The sequence below is a fragment of the Triplophysa rosa genome, linkage group LG25, assembly GCF_024868665.1.
Source record: "Triplophysa rosa linkage group LG25, Trosa_1v2, whole genome shotgun sequence".
NCBI lineage: Eukaryota > Metazoa > Chordata > Actinopteri > Cypriniformes > Nemacheilidae > Triplophysa > Triplophysa rosa.
The window spans coordinates 12744537-12769159 of NC_079914.1; the positions used below are offsets into that span (position 1 = coordinate 12744537).

At 39.3% G+C, this 24623-nt stretch overlaps 2 protein-coding genes across 3 annotated transcripts in view; one reads left to right on the forward strand and one right to left on the reverse strand.

Moving 5' to 3' along the window:
- Window positions 1–1557, forward strand: part of zranb3 (zinc finger, RAN-binding domain containing 3) — a 41629-nt gene extending 40072 nt beyond the window's left edge. The window contains exon 19 of the mRNA XM_057326318.1: window positions 1224–1557. Within this exon, the coding sequence (XP_057182301.1) occupies window positions 1224–1341 (118 nt within the window). The 3' untranslated portion in view covers window positions 1342–1557. The remainder of the gene's footprint in view (window positions 1–1223) is intronic.
- Window positions 1558–17987: 16430 nt separating this feature from the next.
- On the reverse strand, window positions 17988–24025 carry ccnt2b (cyclin T2b). 2 transcript variants are annotated; one of them, XM_057326177.1, is made up of 9 exons: window positions 23766–24025; window positions 23034–23115; window positions 22812–22940; window positions 22623–22683; window positions 22427–22489; window positions 22101–22146; window positions 20478–20641; window positions 20329–20399; window positions 17988–20180 (listed from the first exon to the last, which is right to left on the reverse strand). In XM_057326177.1, the coding sequence occupies exons 1-9, from the start codon at window positions 24008–24010 to the stop codon at window positions 19344–19346; spliced, it is 1698 nt and encodes a 565-aa protein (XP_057182160.1). In that variant the 5' UTR covers window positions 24011–24025; the 3' UTR covers window positions 17988–19343. The 2 variants fall into 2 exon arrangements, with proteins under 2 accessions (XP_057182160.1, XP_057182159.1); XM_057326176.1 differs by having other exon boundaries at window positions 17988–20240.
- Between the last annotated feature and the right edge of the window lie 598 nt (window positions 24026–24623).

Genomic DNA, 24623 nt, shown 5'->3' on the forward strand with positions numbered 1-24623 from the left:
TAACCTTGTAAACCCCGGGATATGCGTGCGTGTGTGTATGAATTGTAGTGTGTGCCGAAGAATGCTTAGTGCAGAGGATAAGGGCTTAATCCGCACGCACACACACACATATGCGAGTGCCGCAGCGTCGCCATGGAAACCGCAGGAGGAAAAAATTGCGACGTACTGAGCGCTGTCTGGGGCTGGATATTTTTAGGAGACGGAGAGAAAGAAATGGAGGAGAGAGGAAGTGAGAGAGTTGGAGTGAGAATTGATCGAGTACAGGAGATTTTTTAAATCTGTCGAGAAATACCGTGAGAAAAGTAAGGGTTGGTTTTGTGGTGTACATGATGTACCTTTTCTGACGAAGTTTTGCCAAGTTAGTACGAGAAAACACACATACACGTGATTACCTATGTACTGTATAATAAATGGTGGACTTAAAATGAGCCAGCGATGTAGAAAGATGCTCGGATGTTTTCTCCCATTTGTCAGATGCGATGACCCAAAGCCAGACTTTTCATTGTATAAAATGGTATAAAATCTATGCAAAAGAACTCTATTCTACTCTACTCTATTTCTAAATATTCATAAAAAATAAAAACCTAAATAAAAAAAATCTATGGATCTTTCCCTAGCTTCAGAACTAGTCCTACTTGCAAAAATTGCTTTTATTTTATCTTATTTTGGAAAAAAGCATTGGTTAATGAAGAAATGTAATGTACAGTAAATGTACAATCTGGTCCCGCCCACTTAGTCTGATTGACATAAAAAGCGGCCAACCACAGTTGTTTTTACGTGCAGAGCGGAGGTGGCCAGAGTTTTTTTTTTATATTAACAATTTATTTTATATTTATATTCATGTTCTTGTTTATTTTATTAGTTATTTGTTTTTATGTTGCCATATAAGTTAAAATTGTTTTTATTTCACTTAGTCTTTTTATTTTTTTATTAGTAATATTAGTATTTATTAGTGGTTATTCATTAGTGCCTCAACTTATTTCAGTTTATTGCTAAGGCAACAATTTTAGTTTTCATTTAATTACGTTTGTCAGTTATATTTAGGACAATATTTGATTTGATTTCAATTAACAGAACTGTTTTAATAGTTTTAGTTTTACTAAACTTTGCAAAAACATAATCACAGAAAATGTTTTATACTGGCATTCACCACTCCATTCACACCTCTTTTTCAGAAGTGTGAGAATGAAATTCTTAACGTTTGCTTGCATGTTTGTCCGCAGAGAAGTCCAGAGCTCTGCGTGTATCCAGGCGGACTCTGAATCCGGCTACCTGCAGGCCCTGGACTCAGCAGGGACGCCCCTGTGTTTGTCCTGCCAGAAACCCAGCGGAAGTCACTGAGGCTGGGCGGGAGGCTTCTGCAGCCCTGCCTGCATGGAGGACTTCCAGCTGCGCTCCAATCAGGGCTACATGCGCGCCCGCGTTCTGGAGACGGAACAGGGTGTGTGTCAGCACTGCGGACTAAACGCCCACCAGCTGTACCTGCAGGTCCGAGACGCCCCGCGTACACACCGCAAGGAGATATTGGATAATACCTGGTTGGCACAACTTCCTTTGAAACAGGCGAGTCCGTAAAAGCGCAAACAGTGCAAACTCCTTTTTGTTAATATTTGTTTTGTTTAGCTCGGAGACGATTGTAATCACTTCAGACATTTTAAGAAAAATCTCTAAAACGTAACCATTTGTGTAATTTTGTCTTTAACCGAGACCTATCTTTGTCCTGAAATTCACCCCCAAACCAATTCCTGCTTATTGGCCTTAATACCTTCTTTTAAAGTAGTTCTCTTCGTCGAATTTGCATTAGCCGTTTGACTAGGACTAATTTCAGTCTTGAGCGGCCGGCCGGAGTTTTTCCCTACAGCGCATTTATCGTTTCCAAATGCGCATTAGTCGAAATTATCTCTAGCATTCGAGAGCAAGTCGACACCGGCGTTTTATTGAAAAAATATTGCTCACAGAAAAAGATAAATAAAGACGGCCTCTTTAGTTTGCAGAAGCAATAACCACTGGCGGCCTTGGGCGTCTGCTCTCTGACTTCCTCTATAGAGTTATCAGCGATGTTCACCGTCTTAACACACACACAAAAAACTGCTCTCGCAGTGTCCAACACCAACAAACGTACACAAACACTGGCAGTCCTCTCCTGAGAATCCAGCGTTAACAGAACGCCCGGTCTGTCAGATTGGCATTGATTTTTCCCACAGTGCATTGCTACGAGGTGCGGGTTTGATTTTTGTTTGGCTTTTCTGTTAGAGCCCCGAGCATCTGCGATGTGATCGATAACACGCTTTAAGTGCCCCCAACACACAAACAAGCCCACTGTCATACACACAACGGATTGTTATGGAGAAATGTTTCCGCGTTTTATTTTGTGTTTTCATGTATCGATATTAGCACGCCTGTTTGAAAGTGCACGTTTTTTTTGTTGCGTTGACTTATCGACTTCCGAGGTCTGCGAAACTGCCGCTGTAGTACGCCGAGGTTATCGTCCGACGCGACCCTCGGGGCTCCTAAGAGGTTTAGGATAATTATTGGCTCAACTCTGTTGAGAGGGAGGGAGACCATTGATTCCTAGCACTGCCGTTTCCCCGGAGACGGCGAGTCTAAAAACAGCCACCGACTGAAATGCCAACGCTTTGGCGGCGGTTTCCTCGCATTCCGAACGCCTCTTCCACTTCCAGTTCCCGCTTAGTTCCACTGAAGCTTTTAATCCCCCTGAAACACCTGGAGTCCCTCACCACGGTGGTCTGTCAGAACCTGCCGAGCGAAATTGGGAATTGCATTTCCCGATGGGCTGAGAAGCACTGGCTATGTAAAGATCGGCAAAGTAGCTATTCAATAAAAAAAGGAAAACAAAAGAAATATAACAAGCTTTACACACAACAACAAACACTTTTAATCTGCTTTGTGTGGCTCTGCTTTACAAGGGCGATGGGCTTTAAATTGTTTTATACTAGGGTAGCTAGTACGATACGGGGTTCACGGTTCCAATAATATCACGATATTTTAACTAATTATTTCGTTTTTTTATAAATTTACATTTTTGTTGTACATAAAGCTTTTATAAAACAGGTTTAATTGAACCTTGTGTATGTAAATAAAAAAATTATGGATTTAAACAATATTAAGAAAGGAGAAAAGCTAACCATTTCGTAGACCAGTAAAATCATTAAATAAAAAACATTATACATGTCGTGTGTTGGCAGCTCAACCAATAGGATTAAACGGACGTCATATCATAAAAAATTGGCATAGTTCTGCAATACATATATTACATTTTTGCATTGCAATATTTTGATAGATAAATCTTTACACCCCTAATATATACTGTCATTGGTTTTAATTGTAATATTTTTATATATGTATTGGTTAAAGAAACTATTTTAATTTTGACATAAATTTATAATATTTTTATAAATAATCTCTGTGTATTTCAGCTCAATGAAATGATTCAGAATCCGGCGGAAGGCCAATTCTGGCAGGTCGATCATATTAACCCAGTTTACAAAGGAGGAGGCCAGTGTACAATGGAGAACCTTCAAACGCTCTGCACCGTCTGTCATCGCATGGTAACGTATCTCATCCGCACTCAGTATAGGACTGACGCAGAACGTACTGCTATTGCCAAAATTCTGCTTGATTGAGTTAGCTAAAGTGCTTGTGCCATAGAACTAGATGGGTTAAAAACGTCCTTAGAGTCGGAGCCGATAGCGTAGTGGGCAGTGCTCCGACATGTGGCGCGGTTGCGCATCGGGCGACCCGGGTTCGATTCCCGTCCCGTGGTCCTTTCCCGAACCCACCCCCTTCTCTCTCCCACTTCGCTTCCTGTCCTCTCCAACAAATAGCTGTACAATTAAAGGCAAAAACGCCAAAAACAAATCTTTAAAAAAAAAAAGTCCTTAGATAGCTGAATGAAAAAAAATAGGCGAAAAATTGAATATAGATGATGACAAGATAGTTAGTGGTGTAGAGCCCCCTAGAGGCTGTGCTGAGAAACGCACAAACTCAAGCATTCGCAGTTACTCAAGTATGTGTACGCAAAATCGTAAATATTTTAATAGTATAGAACACAATTGACAGTATAAAAGAATGTTATTAAGCCACAGGTTGATTTGTGAAATCTGAATATGCAAGACATTTGTAATATTTAGTGACTTCGTAAACTGTTTGTTTTGCAGAGGACGGCGCAACAGGCCAAAGAGAGAGGTCAAATGAAACGAGACCACGCCGCTACCAAACTGGCGTCTGACATCACGCGATTCTTCTTAAAGAAATAAGACCATCTGGTATTATATACCTCAAATGAAAAGCAAGAAAATGTAGATTGGAAATGCAACTGTTGCCTTGGAAACTACCTGCCTGTTCGTTACATGCTATAGGCGCTATTTACAAACATCTGTAGTAGATGACAGTCGCGTGACATTGAGGCAGATTTCATTTTAAAAAGAGAATATGGAAATGCTTGTATTTGATGTGCACAAGTAATATACAACCGAGAACAAATGAATAAATTGTAATACAAGCATAGAGCTCATCAACTGAGCCGTGGCTTAGTAGTTGGCACGCTTGTGGTGCTTTTACGGGCGACCCAGGTTTGAACTAAGACTGGGATACAAATATTTCATAGATCGAATCTGTTAGAGATCGACACGAGATGCAGGTGGATATTCTTGTACTGCCGTTTATTCTTGTTTGTTCGTTTTATGCACATTTAGTAGTAACTAACAAGAGATGTTTTAATAGTTTAATTAGAGTCTGTTTTCATGCAATTTTGGAAGACGTGTTGAATTTTGAAAAATAAAAGCATTAAATAGTTGCTTTCTTTCATGTCTCTCTCTGCGTCTCGTACACACTACCTCTCACTTTTTGCGTAGATAACTCTGCATACTCGGGTCATTCCCTCGACCAACTGCATTTAACAAAATGTAGAATGTAAATGTAAATTATATCTGAGTGCCAGTGTACAGTATTTAAATTCATAATATGTACAATATGTGTCAATTCTTGGTATTTTTATTAAAGTGAATATATCATTTTAAATCCCAATAGCTGTTGAGCTTTAAAACCAGAGCTGTGATCCTTTACGTGTCGCAGAAATTGCGCTGCACCAAAACTTTGTGTTATTTTAATCTGCCTCTCTCGAGTAAACTCAATAAAGTGTGTGGGGGGGTATTTCTCTCATCACCACGGCAACAGACCGATCGGTGCATATTGCTGAGGATATTTTTACAACTCAGCTATCTTAACAGTGATGGTAGCAGACAAATGAGCTCCTTATAATCCATGTACAGATCACTCGGGTGTCAGAAGCATTACCATCTGACCGGATCATTCATACAGAAACACTGGAGAACAAAGCAGAACAAGTCGAGAGAACAAGAGTTTTAGAGAATAAAGTAGATAATTGCGCTTAAACATTGTTTGAAATTAATCTTTCTCTGATGGTGTACATACATCTGGGAGACGTATATTTGATGTGTGCGTTTACATCTGCAAGATATTTTTTCATTGTTTTCTCATCTGCACTAGATGTCTGTAAGATGTTTATGATTTGAAATGTATATAGATGTTCATCAGGCGTTTTTACACAGCAGATGTTTTTCAGGTCTTTAGCAGACATCTTACAGACATACCTGTGCTATCTGGGTTATTGTTAAAATGTATATATATTATACTATTTATAACGATTTATTTGATAGATTTTTAGCTATATACTTATTTTTACTTTTATATCCTTATATACTTAATTTTTATATTTTATACACATATTTATCAACTATATAAAATGCTATTATTAAAAGATAAAACTAATATTTGAAGGTTATGCGTCAATTTACATAAAAGGAGGCGTTTGCGCAGACTTGAATACTGTACGACGCAGTGCTATTTTAGCTCAGATATAGCGCCTGGTTAAATTAAAATTCAGTTTTTTAATATAGATATATCGCATACGGGGCTGTTGAGTAAATTCACCTGTGATTGACACCCGTGGGTTACACTTCACACCGTTTCTGAAGCTGTAAGACCAAACGCAGTAAATATCAAAAACTGCACAGCAAAATCACCAGTGTTAAAAAAGGTCAAATTAACGCTCATGAGTGTTAATTTGACATTTTTTAACACTGGTGATTTTGCTGTGTGAGATTCAAAGGACAGGGGATCGCCTGTGATTGGACGTTTGACCTTGTTACTCTTAATTCAGTCTCTGCTCCTGAATAGAGAACTGGATGGGTATTCAATAAAACTAGATGTTATAAGAACATTTTATATAAACCGTGGCAGACGGGAAGGTGTTCCTGACTTGGTTTCTCGTGCTTCATTAATTCACACGCTCGAGCGTTTTTCGCACCTGAACAGAATTAGACTCGGAGGTGCTAAAGAAGTCAAAGAACATCATGATTCTCCAAACAGACACTCATAACCCAACGCAATTTGCAGGTTTTAAAATAAAAGTTGTCTACGTGAAAATTATACGTTTGAAGTAACAAGTCGACAAGTTTAGCACGAGACCGATATGATTTTCACACACCTGTTTGGGCAAGAAGACTACTATTTTAAAATATTCCGGAAAAAATGATTTTTTTAAAAATATATTAAACGCGTTTGGCTGTAGATTGGCGAGACTACGATGGTAAACATTTCAGCATTTTTTCGCGTGAAAGTAGCGTTGCATTGTGGGATATCATGTATCCAGCCAATTTAAATTAAATTGAATAAGTGTAAAAAGTGCAAACAAAAAGTTCTGCCCTAGTTTTACGTGCAGTCAATTGTAATTACGACTTTTAAAAAAAGTAATTGCTGATTACGTCACTGACAGTTTGCGCATGCTGTATTTAAGAGCAACAAATTAGGCCCTCACAAGTGAAGCGTGTCTAGCCATAAAAAAAATTAACTATAGAGGACAGACCCAGGCTGCGAACGTTTTTGAAAGCTCGTTCGGGTCACTCTGAAGGGTTGATGCGCGCGAGGTTTCAGTGTAATAAGGTTACGCGCTGTCAGCGCGCGACGGCCCCGGTGAGTAATGGTCATTACTTCTGTGCCTGTCAAAGAAATCAGGGTTCACGCCGGAGGACGCGGACCTCGGCGACCACCGGCACGCCCGCGCTACTTTATTACAAGAACAAAAGAGTCGCAGCAACACAACAACTTTAATAATGCAGAGACTGAGAGACATTGAACGGACGTCAAATGAAGGCGCGCGCCCCCGGAGGATCTTTGACGCAGGCCGGATTCAAATGACTTTTCGTGCTTTGTCGGCCGAGGTAAGAAGAGAGACTAAACAATAACATGAAACGAGGTAATAAAAGAGTGATGTTGGGTAGAAATGGCTCTTCGGGGTAGGAGACTTTGGCTACTGTCCATCAAAGTCAAGGATGCGTCAACGACTGCTTGAAAGCGCGACACGTTGGGTTGCCAGATTTGGACCCCGGACAGGTTTTATTCATGTGGGCTTTCTGAAACATCTTTATCTGTGTGATATGTGGAGATGAAGGGATGGGGTGACCTGGATGGTGCCCGTTTCTAAGGGAACGATGTTCATCCTCAGAGTGAAAACGTTCCTCTGTGAGTCGAGAAATGCCCCAAGGACCTTAACAAATATGATAAAGAGAGTTTTGTCTTTATTATCTGTCTTGTCTGTCTGTCTTATCTATCTCTCTGTCTGCCTATATCTATGCATTAAGAAGGTCTATCTATCTTTCCGTCTGTCTGTCTATGGCTGGAAAAGACGTTTCCTATCCTCTAGCACCCACTTCCAAACCGGTCTCGCAATAACCTAATATTCAAAACTGATCCCAAAACAGGTCGCCGTGAGGCCCTCCATCCAATTAATTACAGTAATCACCGCGGAGAGCGCCGCGCGTCCCCGCGGGCGCAACACCGGCGCGTCAAGCGGATGATAAAGAACGGGGAAAGAAATCAGACATGATAAAAAGCAGAACAAGAAATGGACACCGAGTTTTCGGAAGACAGAAACTGCAGGTGCGTAGCCTCTGGTGCGTTCGTTTTTGAGGCGAAACGAAGACTCGTGCGTAATTTGCTCTTCCTCGAGACCTTGCGTTAAGCATTAATCTTGCTTAAACTCCCCGTGCAGAGGAGAGCCCATTAGTTCACAAAAAAAAACAGCAGAATTTGCTGCGCCAACACATTGTCATACGCGCATACATCTAGCTCTTGGAAATTTGGAGGCCGGCGCGGTCTAAATGAGTTTCTAATGGCGTTTGCGGCGCGGTGGGTAAACCGGCGTTGCGCGTGCCAGCATCCGCCCAAAGGACGGAAAAACACGTGATGCTAAAGAAAACCTGCCCGACGGGAGTCATTTGCTAATGTGATTATGTGGACAACAAGATAGCTGCTGTTTTCTTAAAACACTGGCGTGGCCTCCATCCTCGGGTGTGTTTGCGGTGCGCGCGCGCGGGCTCGGTGGATAATGACCAAAACACAATCAGTATCAGTGGGGATCAGAGACAAAAACAAGGCGGTTTCAAATGATTTACGCAACCTGGAGCAGCGTTAATGAGTAATGGTTGTTTTGTTATACATTTACACTTCAATTACACCTCCTGTCTCGCCAGAGACTGTACCGGGTAGACTTTAACAGCTCAAATGCCCCACGAAGGTTCCAAGAAAGTGTTTGCATGTGAGAGTGAAAGATTTTTGATTTATGGAGTTGGTGATTATGCAACAATACACAGTCTTTAAAGGGATAGTTCACCCCAAAATAAAAAATTCTGTCATTTATTCACCCTCATGTCGTGCTGTGTATGCCTCTTTCTTAAGTAACACAAAAGAGGATATTTTGAATAATGTCTCGGTGGTTTTGTGTCTATACAATGAAAGTCAATGTTGATTGGTTACCAACGTTTTTCAAAAGATTTTTCGTGTTCCGCAGAAGAAAGTAAGTCGTGAAAGTAAATAATGACATTTTTCGCACGTTTGTTATGCATCGGTTGACTTAGAACAAGTTGAGTTCTTGACGTTCTTTCACCCGTTTGGTTAAGTACATCATGCTTGTACCCTCTCTCCCCCTCAAAGCCTCGTGTTTAGTTTTTGTTCCAGACTTTGTTTGGTTCAAGAGTCATCACAGCTGTTTTGGGGTTGGAGTTGTCACCACGGGGGAGACGAACTACTCCGAGCACGAGACGGCTGAAATGGGTCACTCTCGTGACTGTAATTAGTTCAAACGTCAACGCTTGTGAATTATGGATGAGATGGAAAGTCAATCAATGTTTTTTTGCTCAGTTTTCCTGCCAGTTGTCTATTTTTGTGAGCATTTTCATGTCCTGATTTCATTAAACTGTATAGGCCTACATCAAATGAAACCTATTTCTTATTAATATAGCATATGCACATCTATGATAGTCATTTAAGCACCACACAATGATCAAATGTTTGTCAATTTGCATCATTTTAACGAACCAATCAAATCGCTGGCCGTAAATCTTTGAAATGAGAGGCAATGATTGGTTGACAGAAATACCTTAGCAAATGTTTCGTCGTGAATCTGATCTACTTTAAAAAGTGAAGTTTGATGTTGTCATGGCAACCGCCTCCACAACGCTTAGTTTTCTTAGAACAATACCATCCAATTCATATAACGTGATATATGAAGTTAAGGAAATATTAACCTTATATGGTTCAATAATCGTAACCATAATCTACTAATGTTTCAAATTTACGTGATAAAATCAGGTCTAGTACATCCGGGACTGGTTCAGTTAAATATTCTCGCTTGTTTTCCCCCAATCCCTTCCCGGGCGGCCTTCTCGCCTAACACGGCTGATATAAATCATTACCCGCCGCTGACGCACAATCTACAACACATTACCACCAATCTGTGTCAGAACAACACCGCAGGTCTACAAACAGCAAGTCTATCAGTCAACGCTGGACTTCAGGCCAACAGGTCCTTAAGTGATGTGTTAAGTGCAATTGCGATTATTTGTTTTGAATCACTTCATGTGTTTTTTTTGTAAGTCCCATTTGTTTCGTGCAGAAATGTGATTTGTCAAGTCGACAGCGTGTGAATTATCGGCTGGTGTGCGTGTGCATGAGTGACTCTCATAACAACATGTCCAGGTCACGATTTAACAACAATCACAGGAAAAGATGTCACGTACTGTGAGAAGATATCAAAGCTTGATGTTTTGCGTGATGCATTTTGCACAAATCCACATTTTATTTGCATTACTGTAATATAGCAATATTTTGCTGTAACTGTCAACTTGATGTTGATGATGCTGTGAGGAAATACTGTTTTTATTTCTAAAAATTGTGGTTGCTACAAAATATTTTGACAAATACGTTTAACTTTCTAACTATGGATCTTGTTTTTCCAAACATAAGATCTCAACCAATGATGAATTGGAGCGACGCAAGGACCGCCCACTCATTTTCATGTTGCACACAGAAATGAATCAATAAATAAACAAATGAGATTAAAAATAAATAAAAACGAAAAATAAATATACAAATAAATGAATTATAAATAGATAAATACAAATGAAATAAAAAAAATAAATTACTTTAGAACTAAATGAATAAAATGTAAAAAAAAACATTGAACGTTGAAAAAAATATAAAAATAAATTCATGCATAAATAAATCTATATAAAAATAAACAAACAAATACATAAATAATAAGTGGAAAATAAATATAAAATAAATGCATCCATAAATAAATATAAAAATAAATATAGTAAAATATAAATAGAAAATAATAATTAAAGGAAAAAATATAATACAAAAATGAATTCATTTGATAAAAAAGAAAAAACTTGATAAATAAAAAATAAAATCTAAAAAATGTATACAAATGGTGGAAAAAAATAAATGAATGCATATATAGACCAATATGAAAATAAATAAATAAATAAAGTTTATATTTATTAACTTTAAAGAAGTTAATAAATATAACTACACAAAATAATCATTAAAGGTTAAAAAGTAATACAAAATTAATTCAAGACTGCATTTAATTAAAAAATAAATAATTAAAATATTGTTTAATCAAGTCATTTATTCCCTTACTTTCCTATTATAACTTTCATTTTATTATTAATTATTGCATGTTTGCTCCTCCATAATTGGTGCTTTATTGTTTTAAAAATAATTTCAGAATGGCAACATCTCGAGTTATCTTCTGTGAGAATATAATTTCTTATTTTCTTTCTTAACAGGTATAATTAGATTCACCCTCGCAGTAACCGCATTATTCTGGCAGAAAGTATTGTTACCATGGTAAACTGGCAGCAACTCGCAGAAAATCATTGAGTGGGAGTGCAGATCGAGAATAGTTTCCACCCCGTGTCTGCGTCTGTTAGGTCAGCGGGGACGAAGGCAAAAACTGAGCTGGGATCAGCATATTGGCTCTAATATACTGGTTAAATATGAGCTCAGCAGGTCCCAGAGCAGGTTTGATTAAATCAGGGTCCGTCGAGAACCTGCGTTTTCACCCAAATCTGATTTCCTTCCCTCCGACTCGCGCTTTCTCCTGCGTTGCCGGGGCAAGAAAACCACCGAGATGATGAGAAGATGATCTCAGACCTCATTCCTAAACATAACTCCTCAAAAAAAGTGGTTGCGTTTGAATCTCCGAGGGAGGACGGAGAAGATATATGATAAAAATGATGTCGGTGGATCTCACTCCATCGAAAACTCAATACGCAGTCTTATTTTGGTGAAGCTGCTAAAATGAGGAATAACAGATTTACGAAATTCATCATAACTCTGAACGTATTTACACTTTATTACCAAATAATGCTGTTTCTTGTTACATAAATCCAAACTCTTCTTTTAGACTAATGGTACTGTCTGGATTGACAGAAATGGTTTTAAAATGCAATTTAGGAGAACTTAAGGTCAGGGGCCGTCAAACAACGCTCCAGGTTTGAGAGAACAAGTGATGGACATTAATTGCTTTGCCGGCCATTAGAAAGAACATCACAAACTGTCTTCATTGAAGCTGTCGGTCAGAAGCTATTTACAGTGTTTTACTGAACACAATCAGAGCCGAGCGAGCTGTCTTCACCCACACAACGTAACACACAATGACTTCGTGTACGCAAACACACACACTGTTTTGTTCTGGGCACCAATGTTGTACTGATGTTTTACATTTATGCATTTAGCAGACGCTTTTATCCACATTCATTTATACATTTTTCAACGTGTGTGAACCCACGGTGTTTGATAACACAATGTTCTTGAGATACATAAAAAGATACAAGAAAACTGAAACAAAAAAAGGAAAAACTAAATAAATTGCATTAAGGAATAAGTTAAGGAAATAAACAAGAAAATTGTGAATTAATGAAATGAAGTAGAAAGGCAAGATAGGCTTCCAAAACTTTGACATAAAAAAAACGGACCTTATTTTGATTCCAGGTCCACATGAAATCGTTTGACAATTGTAGTTGTCTTCTTTTCTGCACTGATGTATTTTCTTATTGCAACAGGAAACTTTAGTTTTATAAATAATATAGTTGAGCTTTATGTATTTACATTTATTTTAAGACTCACTGCCAAACCACTTGGTTAATGAGTGACAGGTGGGTTTAAAGGGAGGGGCATGAATTAAATGCCTTGTCATTGTATAGCCTTGCATGCAAAATTAGGAGCGGTGCTCCTGTTGGTATCCATAAACAAACATAATAACAATAGAAAAACATTCTTAAAAGTGAAAATAGAAATGATGAAAGACAACGTAATTTGCATAAGGTGCTACATGTAAAAAATGGACATTAGCTTATTCTTCAAGCTTAAGTTAAAGTAGCAAACATAAGTAAAAGTAAAAAATAAGTGACTTTAGTGGAATAAAGTGACCTAATTGCACATTATTCATATAAAGTGCATGTGTGAGTCTAAAGTTCTGATAAATAGCAATAGAGAAAAAATGTCCTGTAAACGTGATCATTGTTCTTATAAACATTTGGAGTCAATCGTTGTATATGTGCGTATAATGCAGTTCTAAATATCGTCAAAAAGGCACAAAAATGTGATTTTCAGTCTTTAACAAATGTATTGCGCACTTATTGCGCACCTGTGCATGTTATAAAAAATGAGTTTTTTTATAATCAAAATGTAATAACTTCCTCAGAAGCAACTTTCCTGCTGATGTAACCAAGGCGGAATAATATTAACCAATAAAATCACAGCAAAACATTTCACAGCCCAATAAAACCCAGGGGGGTATTCAAGAAAGCAGGTTATGTGACATACCCGGGTACGTTTAAGGGTAGGTCCGCTGATAACCTCAGAGGGTATGTAACTATAGCAACTCGCTCCCTGAAGATAACCTGCTCCGGGGCAGGTTATGTTCCAGGGTTAGTTCATTTTAAAGAAACGTTACCAAGCTTCAGAGGTTGTCTGCACATGTGTGCGCTTTTGATGAGTGTCAAGTGGGCGTGGAAGCACAGATTACGTATAATATATTATAATTTTACAGTATGATTACATTTCCAGTCACAACCATTGAGATTGAGCATTCACAACTGATTTTATGCAAATTTTATCATTTGTAACCACTTAAAATAAAATGATCTTGAAATAAAATAATGTGAGAAAGCTTTATGTGTTTACATTGAATACTGTACATACTTTTAATTAGGTTTATTATTAGACAACTGCAGCAGTTCATATGACAACATCAGAAACTGCTGCAAATAAGATGATACAAGGCAAAGTCAGTTTTCATAAAACCAAGTAAAGGTAGATTTTGTTAAAGGGGTCATATGCCACGGCTAAAACAAATATTATCGTTTGTTTTAGATGTAATGCAATGTGTATACACGGTTTAAGGTTTAAAAACGCTGTTTTTTTCCACATAATGTGCAAGTTTGTATCTCCTCTTTGCCCCGCCTCTCTGAAACGCGCAGATTTTTTAAAAAGCTCATCGCTCTGAAAAGCAAGGTGTGCTATGATTGGCCAGTTAACCAGTGCGTAGTGATTGGTGGAATACTGCAAGCATGTGACGGAAATGTAACGCCTCTTACCATATTTGGAACATCAGTTTCCAAAGCAATTGTACTGACAGGAACGCCCACCTTACTTGAGTGTACATTTGGGCGGTCTTAGTGAAATCATACCACCAACTGAAGTAGATTTGTGGGGGTGTGGTTACACGAGGTGTTTCAGGCAGGTCTGGGTGAGCATTCGCTTTTAGATAGAATGCATCTTTTGTTCTTCCGACACTTTAATTTTTGCAATTTTACGTGTCTAATACATGCATGAGCAACTTATAACACACCAAAGACACAAAAACACGTATTCACGCCATATGACCCCTTTAAAGAACATACGAAGGAACAAAATAACACCGCCTACAAAATTAGCAAATGTGATCCAATACATGTACACAACACAATTTTGGCAAAATACCATGGTAGACACGTTAAAATAACAGTTACAAACATCTCACAAAATCTACACTTTATGTAACAAAGATAGCCATGATGAGTATATATTTTAAATATTTCACTATTTTATATTTAACCTATTTTTATATTTAATTAAATAATACATTTATTGCGTTTATAGTTTTATACACATATAAATTAAATAATCACATTTTTATGGTTTTTAATCCCGCACTTTAAACACTGATGCAGATTTAAGTTTTCTGTGAAAAAACTTTTTTACAGTCAAACGGCTGTTTCCATGGTGACTCGTGAAATCTGTGATCCATTGACAACGTCTTCAATGTTGTTCCCGTGAGCGCACGTTAACGGTAAACCCCCCCTGCTTTCTGGGATACACCCCGGGTGGACAAAATCAAGTCCTACATTTTCACTAAAATGTCCCCATATGACAGAGATGAGACAACATGTAATGTTTCATATTGTTGTTAAATAACACATCATCTGTAAACAGCTCTGCGTCGACTTCTCTTAAAGGGACAGTTCGTTCAAAAATAAACAAAACTCCGCTGCACTTTTAAAGTTTGATTTTATGCCGATCTGGGGGATGTGTTATATAAACCTGCGCAAAACTCAGATGCGCTCATATAAGCAGCCACTTGGCCTGCAGGTGGAGTTATAACACTGAGGCAATGGAGACTTCAACTTGATGCAGTTAGTGTGTAAAATGAGGAAGATGCTATGAGTTCAATTACATTTTGAGGCTCGAGCCAGATGGGGTGCACGCAAGCAGAAAATCGCAATGAAGTAGAACTCTTCCAAGTTTTTGCGCGTCAAAAACACCTGGTGGATTAAAAAAGACGGGCCTGCCGTATTCAAACGGATCCCAGTAAAAAACGGGGACGTTCTTCATAAATCAGATTGCCTTGTCTCGTGGGAAATGAGGTCTTCTCGTGTCTGTGGTGGTTTGATCTGCGAATACCTGCAGACCACATTTGCCGACAGATGAACGCACGCGACTCAACAGCGTAACCTGGTGGTTAATGGAGGAACTGCAGCGAATCTTTTGCTGTCCAAATCAGTATAAAAGATAGGTAAGGATGTTTAGGAACAGTTCTAAGGAAAGCGCAAGTATTATACTTTTAGGAAAAATAAAGCGCTGACTCAATGGCATAGAACTGTATGTCTGTGTATAAATAATATCATTAATACACATTTTGTAAAACGCAAGCAGAAGTTCCTGTTTTTTGTTTGTTTTTTAACACTACACAAACGTTTAAACAAGACACAAACAGAAGATTTATAACAGAATCAATATTAAATAATATAATCAAGACTTAATAATACGTAAGATACAAAATAAAATGACACCGGAAGTGCTTTAATATCATACCATTAAATGACAATTACAGCCTGTTTTGCACGCTTGTACAGGTGCTGGTCATATAATTAGAATATCATCAAAAAGTTGATTTATTTCACTAATTCCATTCAAAAAGCGAAACTTGTATATTATATTCATTCATTACACACAGACTGATATATTTCAAATGTTTATTTCTTTTAATTTGATGATTATAACTGACAACTAATGAAAATCCCAAATTCAGTATCTCAGAAATTAGAATATTACTTAAGACCAATACAAAGAAAGGATTTTTAGAAATCTTGGCCAACTGAAAAGTATGAACATGAAAAGTATGAGCATGTACAGCACTCAATACTTAGTTGGGGCTCCTTTTGCCTGAATTACTGCAGCAATGCGGCGTGGCATGGAGTCGATCAGTCTGTGGCACTGCTCAGGTGTTATGAGAGGCCAGGTTGCTCTGATAGTGGCCTTCAGCTCTTCTGCATTGTTGGGTCTGGCATATCGCATCTTCCTCTTCACAATACCCCATAGATTTTCTATGGGGTTAAGGTCAGGCGAGTTTACTGGCCAATTAAGAACAGGGATACCATGGTCCTTAAACCAGGTACTGGTAGCTTTGGCACTGTGTGCAGGTGCCAAGTCCTGTTGGAAAATGAAATCTGCATCTCCATAAAGTTGGTCAGCAGCAGGAAGCATGAAGTGCTCTAAAACTTCCTGGTATACGGCTGCGTTGACCTTGGACCTCAGAAAACACAGTGGACCAACACCAGCAGATGACATGGCACCCCAAACCATCACTGACTGTGGAAACTTTACACTGGACCTCAAGCAACGTGGATTCTGTGCCTCTCCTCTCTTCCTCCAGACTCTGGGACCCTGATTTCCAAAGGAAATGCAAAATTTACTTTCATCAGAGAACATAACTTTGGACCACTCAGCAGCAGTCCAGTCCTTTTTGTCTTTAGCCCAGGCGAGACGCTTCTGACGCTTCCTGCTGCTGACCAACTTTATGGAGATGCAGATTTCATTTTCCAACAGGACTTGGCACCTGCACACAGTGCCAAAGCTACCAGTACCTGGTTTAAGGACCATGGTATCCCTGTTCTTAATTGGCCAGCAAACTCGCCTGACCTTAACCCCATAGAAAATCTATGGGGTATTGTGAAGAGGAAGATGCGATATGCCAGACCCAACAATGCAGAAGAGCTGAAGGCCACTATCAGAGCAACCTGGGCTCTCATAACACCTGAGCAGTGCCACAGACTGATCCACTCCATGCCACGCCGCATTGCTGCAGTAATTCAGGCAAAAGGAGCCCCAACTAAGTATTGAGTGCTGTACATGCTCATACTTATCATCTTCATACTTTTCAGTTGGCCAAGATTTCTAAAAATCCGTTCTTTGTATTGGTCTTAAGTAATATTCTAATTTTCTGAGATACTGAATTTGGGATTTTCATTAGTTGTCAGTTATAATCATCAAATTAAAATAAACATCTGAAATATATCAGTCTGTGTGTAATGAATGAATATAATATACAAGTTTCGCTTTTTGAATGGAATTAGTGAAATAAATCAACTTTTTGATGATATTCTAATTATATGACCAGCACCTGTATATGCATTACGTTTTGTCAAATATTTACGAAGTTGCTGGTCTCAAAAACAAATCAAACTAAATTAAGAATGTGATAATATGAGCAAGAATAGACCACGTTTATATCACTGATATCAATGGTTATTAACCCATACAGTACACTGACTATACTTAAAATGAGTATACTACCAACCCATTCAATAGTTTAACTTTATATGGCAGTTTGAACACGTCAGCGTCGAGTCTCGTGCGCTTTGGCACTGGCAAACAGGTAGGATGTGACGTCATACGCTAACGGGGCTGTTTTACTGAAACTGCAGTTTCACAGCATATTCGCTGATCGTCTAGGCTTTCTTCATAGGGAGCTGTGCAAGCATATATTAAAGGTGTACACAAAAACCTGAAGCTTTTAAATCCCAGCAGATATTTGCTTCCAAAACTTTTTCACACACGAACCTGCAGTTGCAAAAAGCAAAACTTTAAATTGAAAACCTGTCAAATGTACAGGTCATAATTTACACAAGAAACAAAAGTGCATAAGCATTTTAAACCTTAGGATTACGATATTTTTCAATCGTGTCTAATACTGTCCTTGATTTGACATATTGGCAAATACCAATATTGGTCAAAAGCAGTTAATTTGCAGTATTTTCAGAATAAAGCTACAATGAAATTCAAACAAACCATTTAGATAAGCAATTTTCTTGGATGTTTATTAGACAATCCAACATCTCATCCATACAGACTCGGATCTAATACTATAAAGAACTGTGGCATTCCAAATAAAATCTTAAAAACAGAAAGAATGGCCAATTTCATACAGCTCCAAGGGTGAGAACGCAAACACTTAGGCACGACCTTTGGTATCTGGAGGTTATAACAGCACAACAAAACATTTCAAGTGGGAGACCAAAAGTTCACGGAGTCTAGCCCACATCTAAAGTGTTCTGCCAGAATTCATCCTCCTCTCTAGCTCGACCCAAACCCTTAAAATGGTCCCCGAACTCTTAAGGAACAAGAAATTGGCTGTTAATTCATTCCAGTCAATAAAGGAGACGGGAACAAAAATAATAAACAAGTCAAATACTGATACAGCAGGGACCGATTTCCCCATTGCAGATCAGAGGACACAGAACAGATACACAACCCGCTAAAATCTCAATCGTACAGTTAAGGCTCGACGTACACCACGATGAACAGATCAGATCAGCTGAGGAGACTGGGACCGTTCAAATCTGGTACACAATGAACAAAAATTCACAATGCATTCTTGTCGGAAACAGATTCCACAAAACCACTACTTTAAAGGGTCAATAAAGCGACAATAAAAATTTAAAAAGACAAAACAGATACTACGCAAAATGACCCTGCGCACGTTGAGGTCATCAGTTCAGCTTTCTATATGATGATAACAACATAAAATATATCACTTCAGTATGTTAAATATACAATTAGAGTGGCGTAGTGGAATCCGTGTACAGGCAATTCGTGTTACGATAAACATGACATTTCTGCAATAATCTTTAAAGTTTTTGCGTTATTTGACTAACGTTTTTTTTTCTTCACTTCTAAGGACCTCCAAACCTGAGCATTCATGAAATATATTCAGACATAGATATAGCGATACAAATAATAGTGAACAGATATCCGCACTTTCCTTTTGTAAACAGTCACACGTTTCTTTTTTCATCCCTTTGATTAACGGAAAAAAAGCGAATCAAGCATAAAAAACGAACATGTACATTTTCACTTCACATTGCGACTTACCGTCTAAAACAGATTCGAATCGCTGGAGGCGTTTCACAATCAGCTCTACATCTGATTAAAAGCAATAAAATCGTAAATACACTCTATTGTACTTAACACAACCTTCACTTTGTTTTTTTCGTTTTTAAATTCACCTATAAACATGATCAACTCAAAAAGGGACTATGACACAACAGACAAGTGATTCTTGCATAAAATGAGCTAAGAAAAATCGCACGTTTGAGGTTTTAGGTAACACGTTTGATTTCTTCGCATGATTAGAAGTTGTGTGCATTTAATAGGGAATCGAGCATATTAAAAGTGTCTTCGTAATCCATGTGTGGACCGTTATTAATTAAAGCAGCATTGCCCTCGGAACTCTGCCCCTCACCTGGCCTCCTGTCAATCTTCGTCAAGTGGGCGTGGCCTAGCGCTTGATTGACAGGCGCAGAAGAGGAGTGGCTCTTGGAAGATCTGTGAGTTTTGGATGAATGGTGGTGGTGGTGATGGTGGTGGTGGCTACCGTGTGACGAGTCGCTTCGCGATTTGTGCAAGGAATGCTCGCGATGTTTCTCGCGGCCGGAGCGCGGACTGTGTCGACCCTTGCTGCTTTCGGACGAAACCTTGATCTTCATCTTCAGCTCCTCCTGACTGGCCAAACCGTTTTCTGCCGAGTCAGGGTGACGCCGCTTGAGTGACCCGCTCTTCGACGGTCGCTCTTGTACTTGAGAATACTTAACCCTGGACGACGAGGCATCGGACGACAAATGGCCGTGTTTCCGATGCGGTTCGCCCTCGTCTTCATGTCGCCGTTTCTGTTCCAATTCCGCCGCGTGCTTTTCTCTGTATTTCTCTAGAGTGAGTTTCTGCGGGCCGAGGGGTGCCGCGCCATGTCCGTGTTTGCTCACCGGCGCCCCCTGGAGCGCCAAGTAAGCGTCAGTGCTCTGGGCGATCGGTGCGGGAAAGCTAAAAGAGGAACTCTGCAGGGTCGACAGGCCGTTGAGAGTCATCAATCCCGTGTCCAATGGGAAGGAGGTGGACGGTTCAGAATACACACCAGCTCCGAGGTCGCACAAACTCGCCATCAATGAGCTATCCTGGTTCAGAGAAGGCACCTGAAAGGAACCGTCCATTGATTGGTTGTCAAGTTTTGGCTTCTTGGCAGCTTGATTGGCCTAAAACAAGAAAAGTGAACTTTTTTTGTTTGCAACGACGTTTGAGGTACGTAAAGCTGTGAGGCTTTAGTACGGCTGGCTAACTTACCCGCCAGTTACGAATCCTTTTAAGTTTGCTTGGCGTCTTTTCCAGGATCTGAAGAAACTCGTTTGTCAGGTCTACAAAACAAACAAATCTTTAATATGACACAATATATCCAAGAGCAAATAGAATATAAAACAAAAGACATGACTGACCATCAAGCAGCTGTAGAGTCACGGTCCGGTCCACATATTCCCACCAATGTTTTTCATCTGAAGAGACCGGAATCTCCCAGTTGGACCATTTGCACGCCAGGTGAATGCAGACACAGGCCACCACTGTGGGTTTGTGTTGCAGGCAGAAGGTGGTCAGGTGAAGACTGCAAGATGCAAAAAACAAAAGAAACAAGAAACATTCGATTACAAACAGTATGCGTCTTGATGATGTTAAATCCTGGCTCTCAAGTCATTTTCATTTTTTGAACTCGGATAAAACTGAAGTCATAGATTTTGGTCCCTCTGAACGTGGTATAATCAACCAGCAGAACCTTGAGTTTTCAACCCCCTTTATCGCTCCCCAAGTTCCAAATCTGGGTGTGGTATTTGATAACTGCTTGAAATTTGATAAACATATTAGCACTGTCGTAGGCTCTAATTTTTCTTTTAATATATAAAAACATCGGTTTTATACTTTCTTATCATCATAGTCTTTATTATTGTTTTAACTTTTATATATGTTTTAATATTTTACTGCCAATTGTACAGCACTTTGGTTAGCCTGGTCCATACTTATATGTGCTTTATAAATAAACTTGATGTGCAAATGATTCCTCTTGATCCTAAACCATCAAACTCAAATAAAATGGAGTCACTTGAGAACATCCAAAGTTCTTAGGTTCATCTTTAAAATCTCGGTGTTGTTTCGTGATCCTTTCGAGGCTGGTCACGATCCGGTTTGGGGTGTGCGCTAGCTAGAATTGACTGTCTGGGGGCTGTAAACAAAACTGAGGGCAATGCGTGAAATTGATAGTCAGTGAGTGCAAAAGAATCCATTTTTGGTTCTTGTGTGACGAACGAATAGGTTCTGCCAAATGTCGAACTGCAAATAATTATTCAGTGTGCCCAACACACACCAAATGTTTCTCTCAACAAGAATGATTCAAGCTGCTTACACAAAGGTTGCGGACTGGAGCCCAAAACAACTCAAAACTCAGAATACAAGACAGTGACACTTTGTTCTAGTTTTCCCAGCGTGCATTGGGGGCTCATCCCTGAACTGAGCGTCCTGCAAGTCGCTACGGGTGAAAAGCAATTTAATCACGGAAAACTGACAGTAAATAATAATAAGTTTTACTTGATGAAAAAATACACGTCTCATGACATAACTGAAACCACACTTAAAACCCAGCAAAATCGCTTATGTGCGAATTTACTATCACAGAATAATCTCAAACCTAACATTTAGAGCACATTACAGCCTTAAAAATACAAAAAAAAAGCACGCTTTGGTACTTACCATGACGATCTCTAAGTTTACCCCTTTGAACCCTGAGCTGTTATTCAGGCTACCAATTGAGTTATTCACCTACGCACTCTCAATCAAGATATCGCTAATAGCACCTCTACACCCCAGGCTGTGCATTCAACCTTCCGTGCCAACAGCAAGCCCCCCGTACATTACACCGCACCGCGCCGGGCGGCCCGAGCGCCCCGGCCCAAAGCGAGCGGGACGTCCGCGCCCAGGCGCAAGAGGGCGTTGGACACAGGAAGGAGAACCCTGCAGAACAGGAAGTCATAGGGTGCCGTGACAGTGCAACAAATAGGGGTCAGGGTAACAACCTGTTGGTAGCCATGAAATAGGATGTCTGGGCCAAGTCCTTGCTCGCTGCGAACAAAAAAGCAAACAGACATCCAATTAGCTTTGATGACTACGGGGAAGTTCACACGTCAAACGGTTTGCCTTCTGGGTGGGTTGGCGCTAATAATATTAAGCGTCACAGACGTAGTTATAGAAATGGAAACAAGCACATATATCTTTAACAGAGCATTTAAAAAGATGGTACAGGTTGCATTTGAGTTTCAACAGTCTAAGTGGTCTTTCTAGGTTCAGTAATGAGGAAGCAAAACATATACAAAACATAAAAGTTAATGTTAGAAGGATGTACCTCGCACTAGCTGGGAACATCTCACCACATCTGTGTGTGGATGCTCTATCGTTATTTCAAATCCTGAAAGAAAAATTACTAGATTGAAGACGCGCGCAAACAAATACACAAAGCTAGAGGAGTTTTAAATATTTGAAGTATTGGACATGCACCGTGACGGCAGACGAATGACGTGCAGGGCTGTGTGTGAACTCACCGAGCGTCTGCAGGACTATGGTCTCCAACAGCACCAACTCTTGGGCTTGCTGGAGGTACGCCTGCAGTTCAACACACAATTACATTATACAAGTCTGCTCTTATTAATGATATGTGAAACATTGCCTTGTTCGCATTCTCCTTGCTCCTTGTCAGAAAAACGGCATTACCCATAATGCACCACACTCACATTGCTCTTAGTATCCAGTGGAGGGTCATTAGGGTTCAGACACGCGTGCACTACTTTAATGACATGTTCAAGTTTCCTCGGCTGCTCCTCCACTTTAGCAGCCAAAAACAGTGTAGTGGGAGAGATAACCTGTTTTTAACAAGAGATAAAAACATGATTAAAATCAATATGCAGCAATGGGTTTGTACATCAAATCACAACTAATAGAAGTGTCATACTCACATTTCTATGGAATTTTGTAAAGGAATTAAGCATGTAAAATCTGTGCATATAGACGATCGCCGTGTTGATTGTAAGCTGGGACCTGTGCACTTACGTTAAGGAAGAATAATACTCAAAAGAACACATTGCACACGCGCATACATAACAGGTCATAACTCTGAAGACAATCAGTGTTGATTACGTCACCGCGAAAAAAACACTTTACAATAAACGACATTTAACACTGCATTACATAATAAACTACATTTAAAAACACAACACAAGACCCTTGAGAACATAACTGAATACAGTTATGTAACGTTCACTTACAAAGCATATCAATAAAATCACTGGTGAATAATCTACACTGAGTAACGTACAGATCCCTAAAAACACCCGATAGACAAGCAACAGTACGATTGTTATATAAAAATCAGCCTAGATAATACAAATTATAACCATTCTTGCAATTAACAACTCAATTTTAGCTTAAATAAGAAACAATGACATTACAATCGCCTACTATCGGTGTGCATGCACGTACTATACGCAACTTCGACCTTTATACCCCCAAACACACGTTATGTGGCATTTAATATTCGAATCTTGTGAAATATAGGTGGCAATTTTTATTTTTACAGCATAAAATATCACATTTTGTCCGCCACATTTTACACCTGAAGAAAAGAAGCAGCGAGCTAACCATGCTAACGGCTAACACCGTTTTATCGTTGTTGTTTTTGTAAAGGATACACGTTTAATCTCTGTCCCATGTCCTGGACGAGGTTGGCGGCTTGCTGTCGGTACGAGAGCTCCCGGTCGGGCTCGACTCCGCAGCGGCGGGATGGCGTGTTTTCGAACTGTTCTCGGGTGAAGAGCCATTTACTACCGACCCGCTGCACCGCCGCCATCATCCCACCCGCTTCCGCCCGCACCGCGCTGAACATCATCATAATGTCACACTGTGACGCCGAGCGCTGCGGCGACTCCTGCTGCATGGAGGCGGTACTGCAGGGCTGCAGCGACTATGGCTGTTTGGAGGTGGTGGTGGAGAACTGCATACGGATGCATAGATAGACAATTATAAACTGGGATATACCTTTATTTATTTATTTATTTTTATATCTCTGTTTGCACATAATTGTTTATTATTGATATATATATATATATATATATATATATATGTGTCTCGTAGCTTTTTTTAACTTTATATAATTTTGGACAACATATATTATTACTTTTTTGTAAACATTAAGTATTCGCATTTATAAATGTAAATGCTTTAGTATACAAATAGCCGTAAAGAGTTATTCATTTTTTTCACGCAAGATGGCGCTAATGTGCCTCTCTTTTTTTGACTTGCGGTTTTCTTAAAATAATATTGTTCATGTTTACGCACACAAATACAACTGCACGGATATAAACAATATCCTATTTGTCCTCTCTGTGACCCTTTTAATTCATTCATTCATTCATATTTAATTAGTATGCAAAACACCAAAAATGATTCGTACATTTAAACCATTACACACCATCAGTTGTGCTTTTAAAGTGGCACACTTTTTTTCTTTCCTCACACGTGTTTTCTATTTATTCCTGTCTGACTGACTT

Bases quoted from the DNA above. Each gene is read 5' to 3' on its own strand.
- ccnt2b (XM_057326176.1), bottom strand. From the start codon at position 24,010: ATGCAGCAGGAGTCGCCGCAGCGCTCGGCGTCACAGTGTGACATTATG. The intron at 22,684-22,811 runs GTGAGTGTGGTG...GTTGAACTGCAG, and splicing joins CACTGGATACTAAGAGCAAT to GCGTACCTCCAGCAAGCCCA. The intron at 22,490-22,622 runs GTGAGTTCACAC...TTTTTCTTTCAG, and splicing joins CATAGTCCTGCAGACGCTCG to GATTTGAAATAACGATAGAG.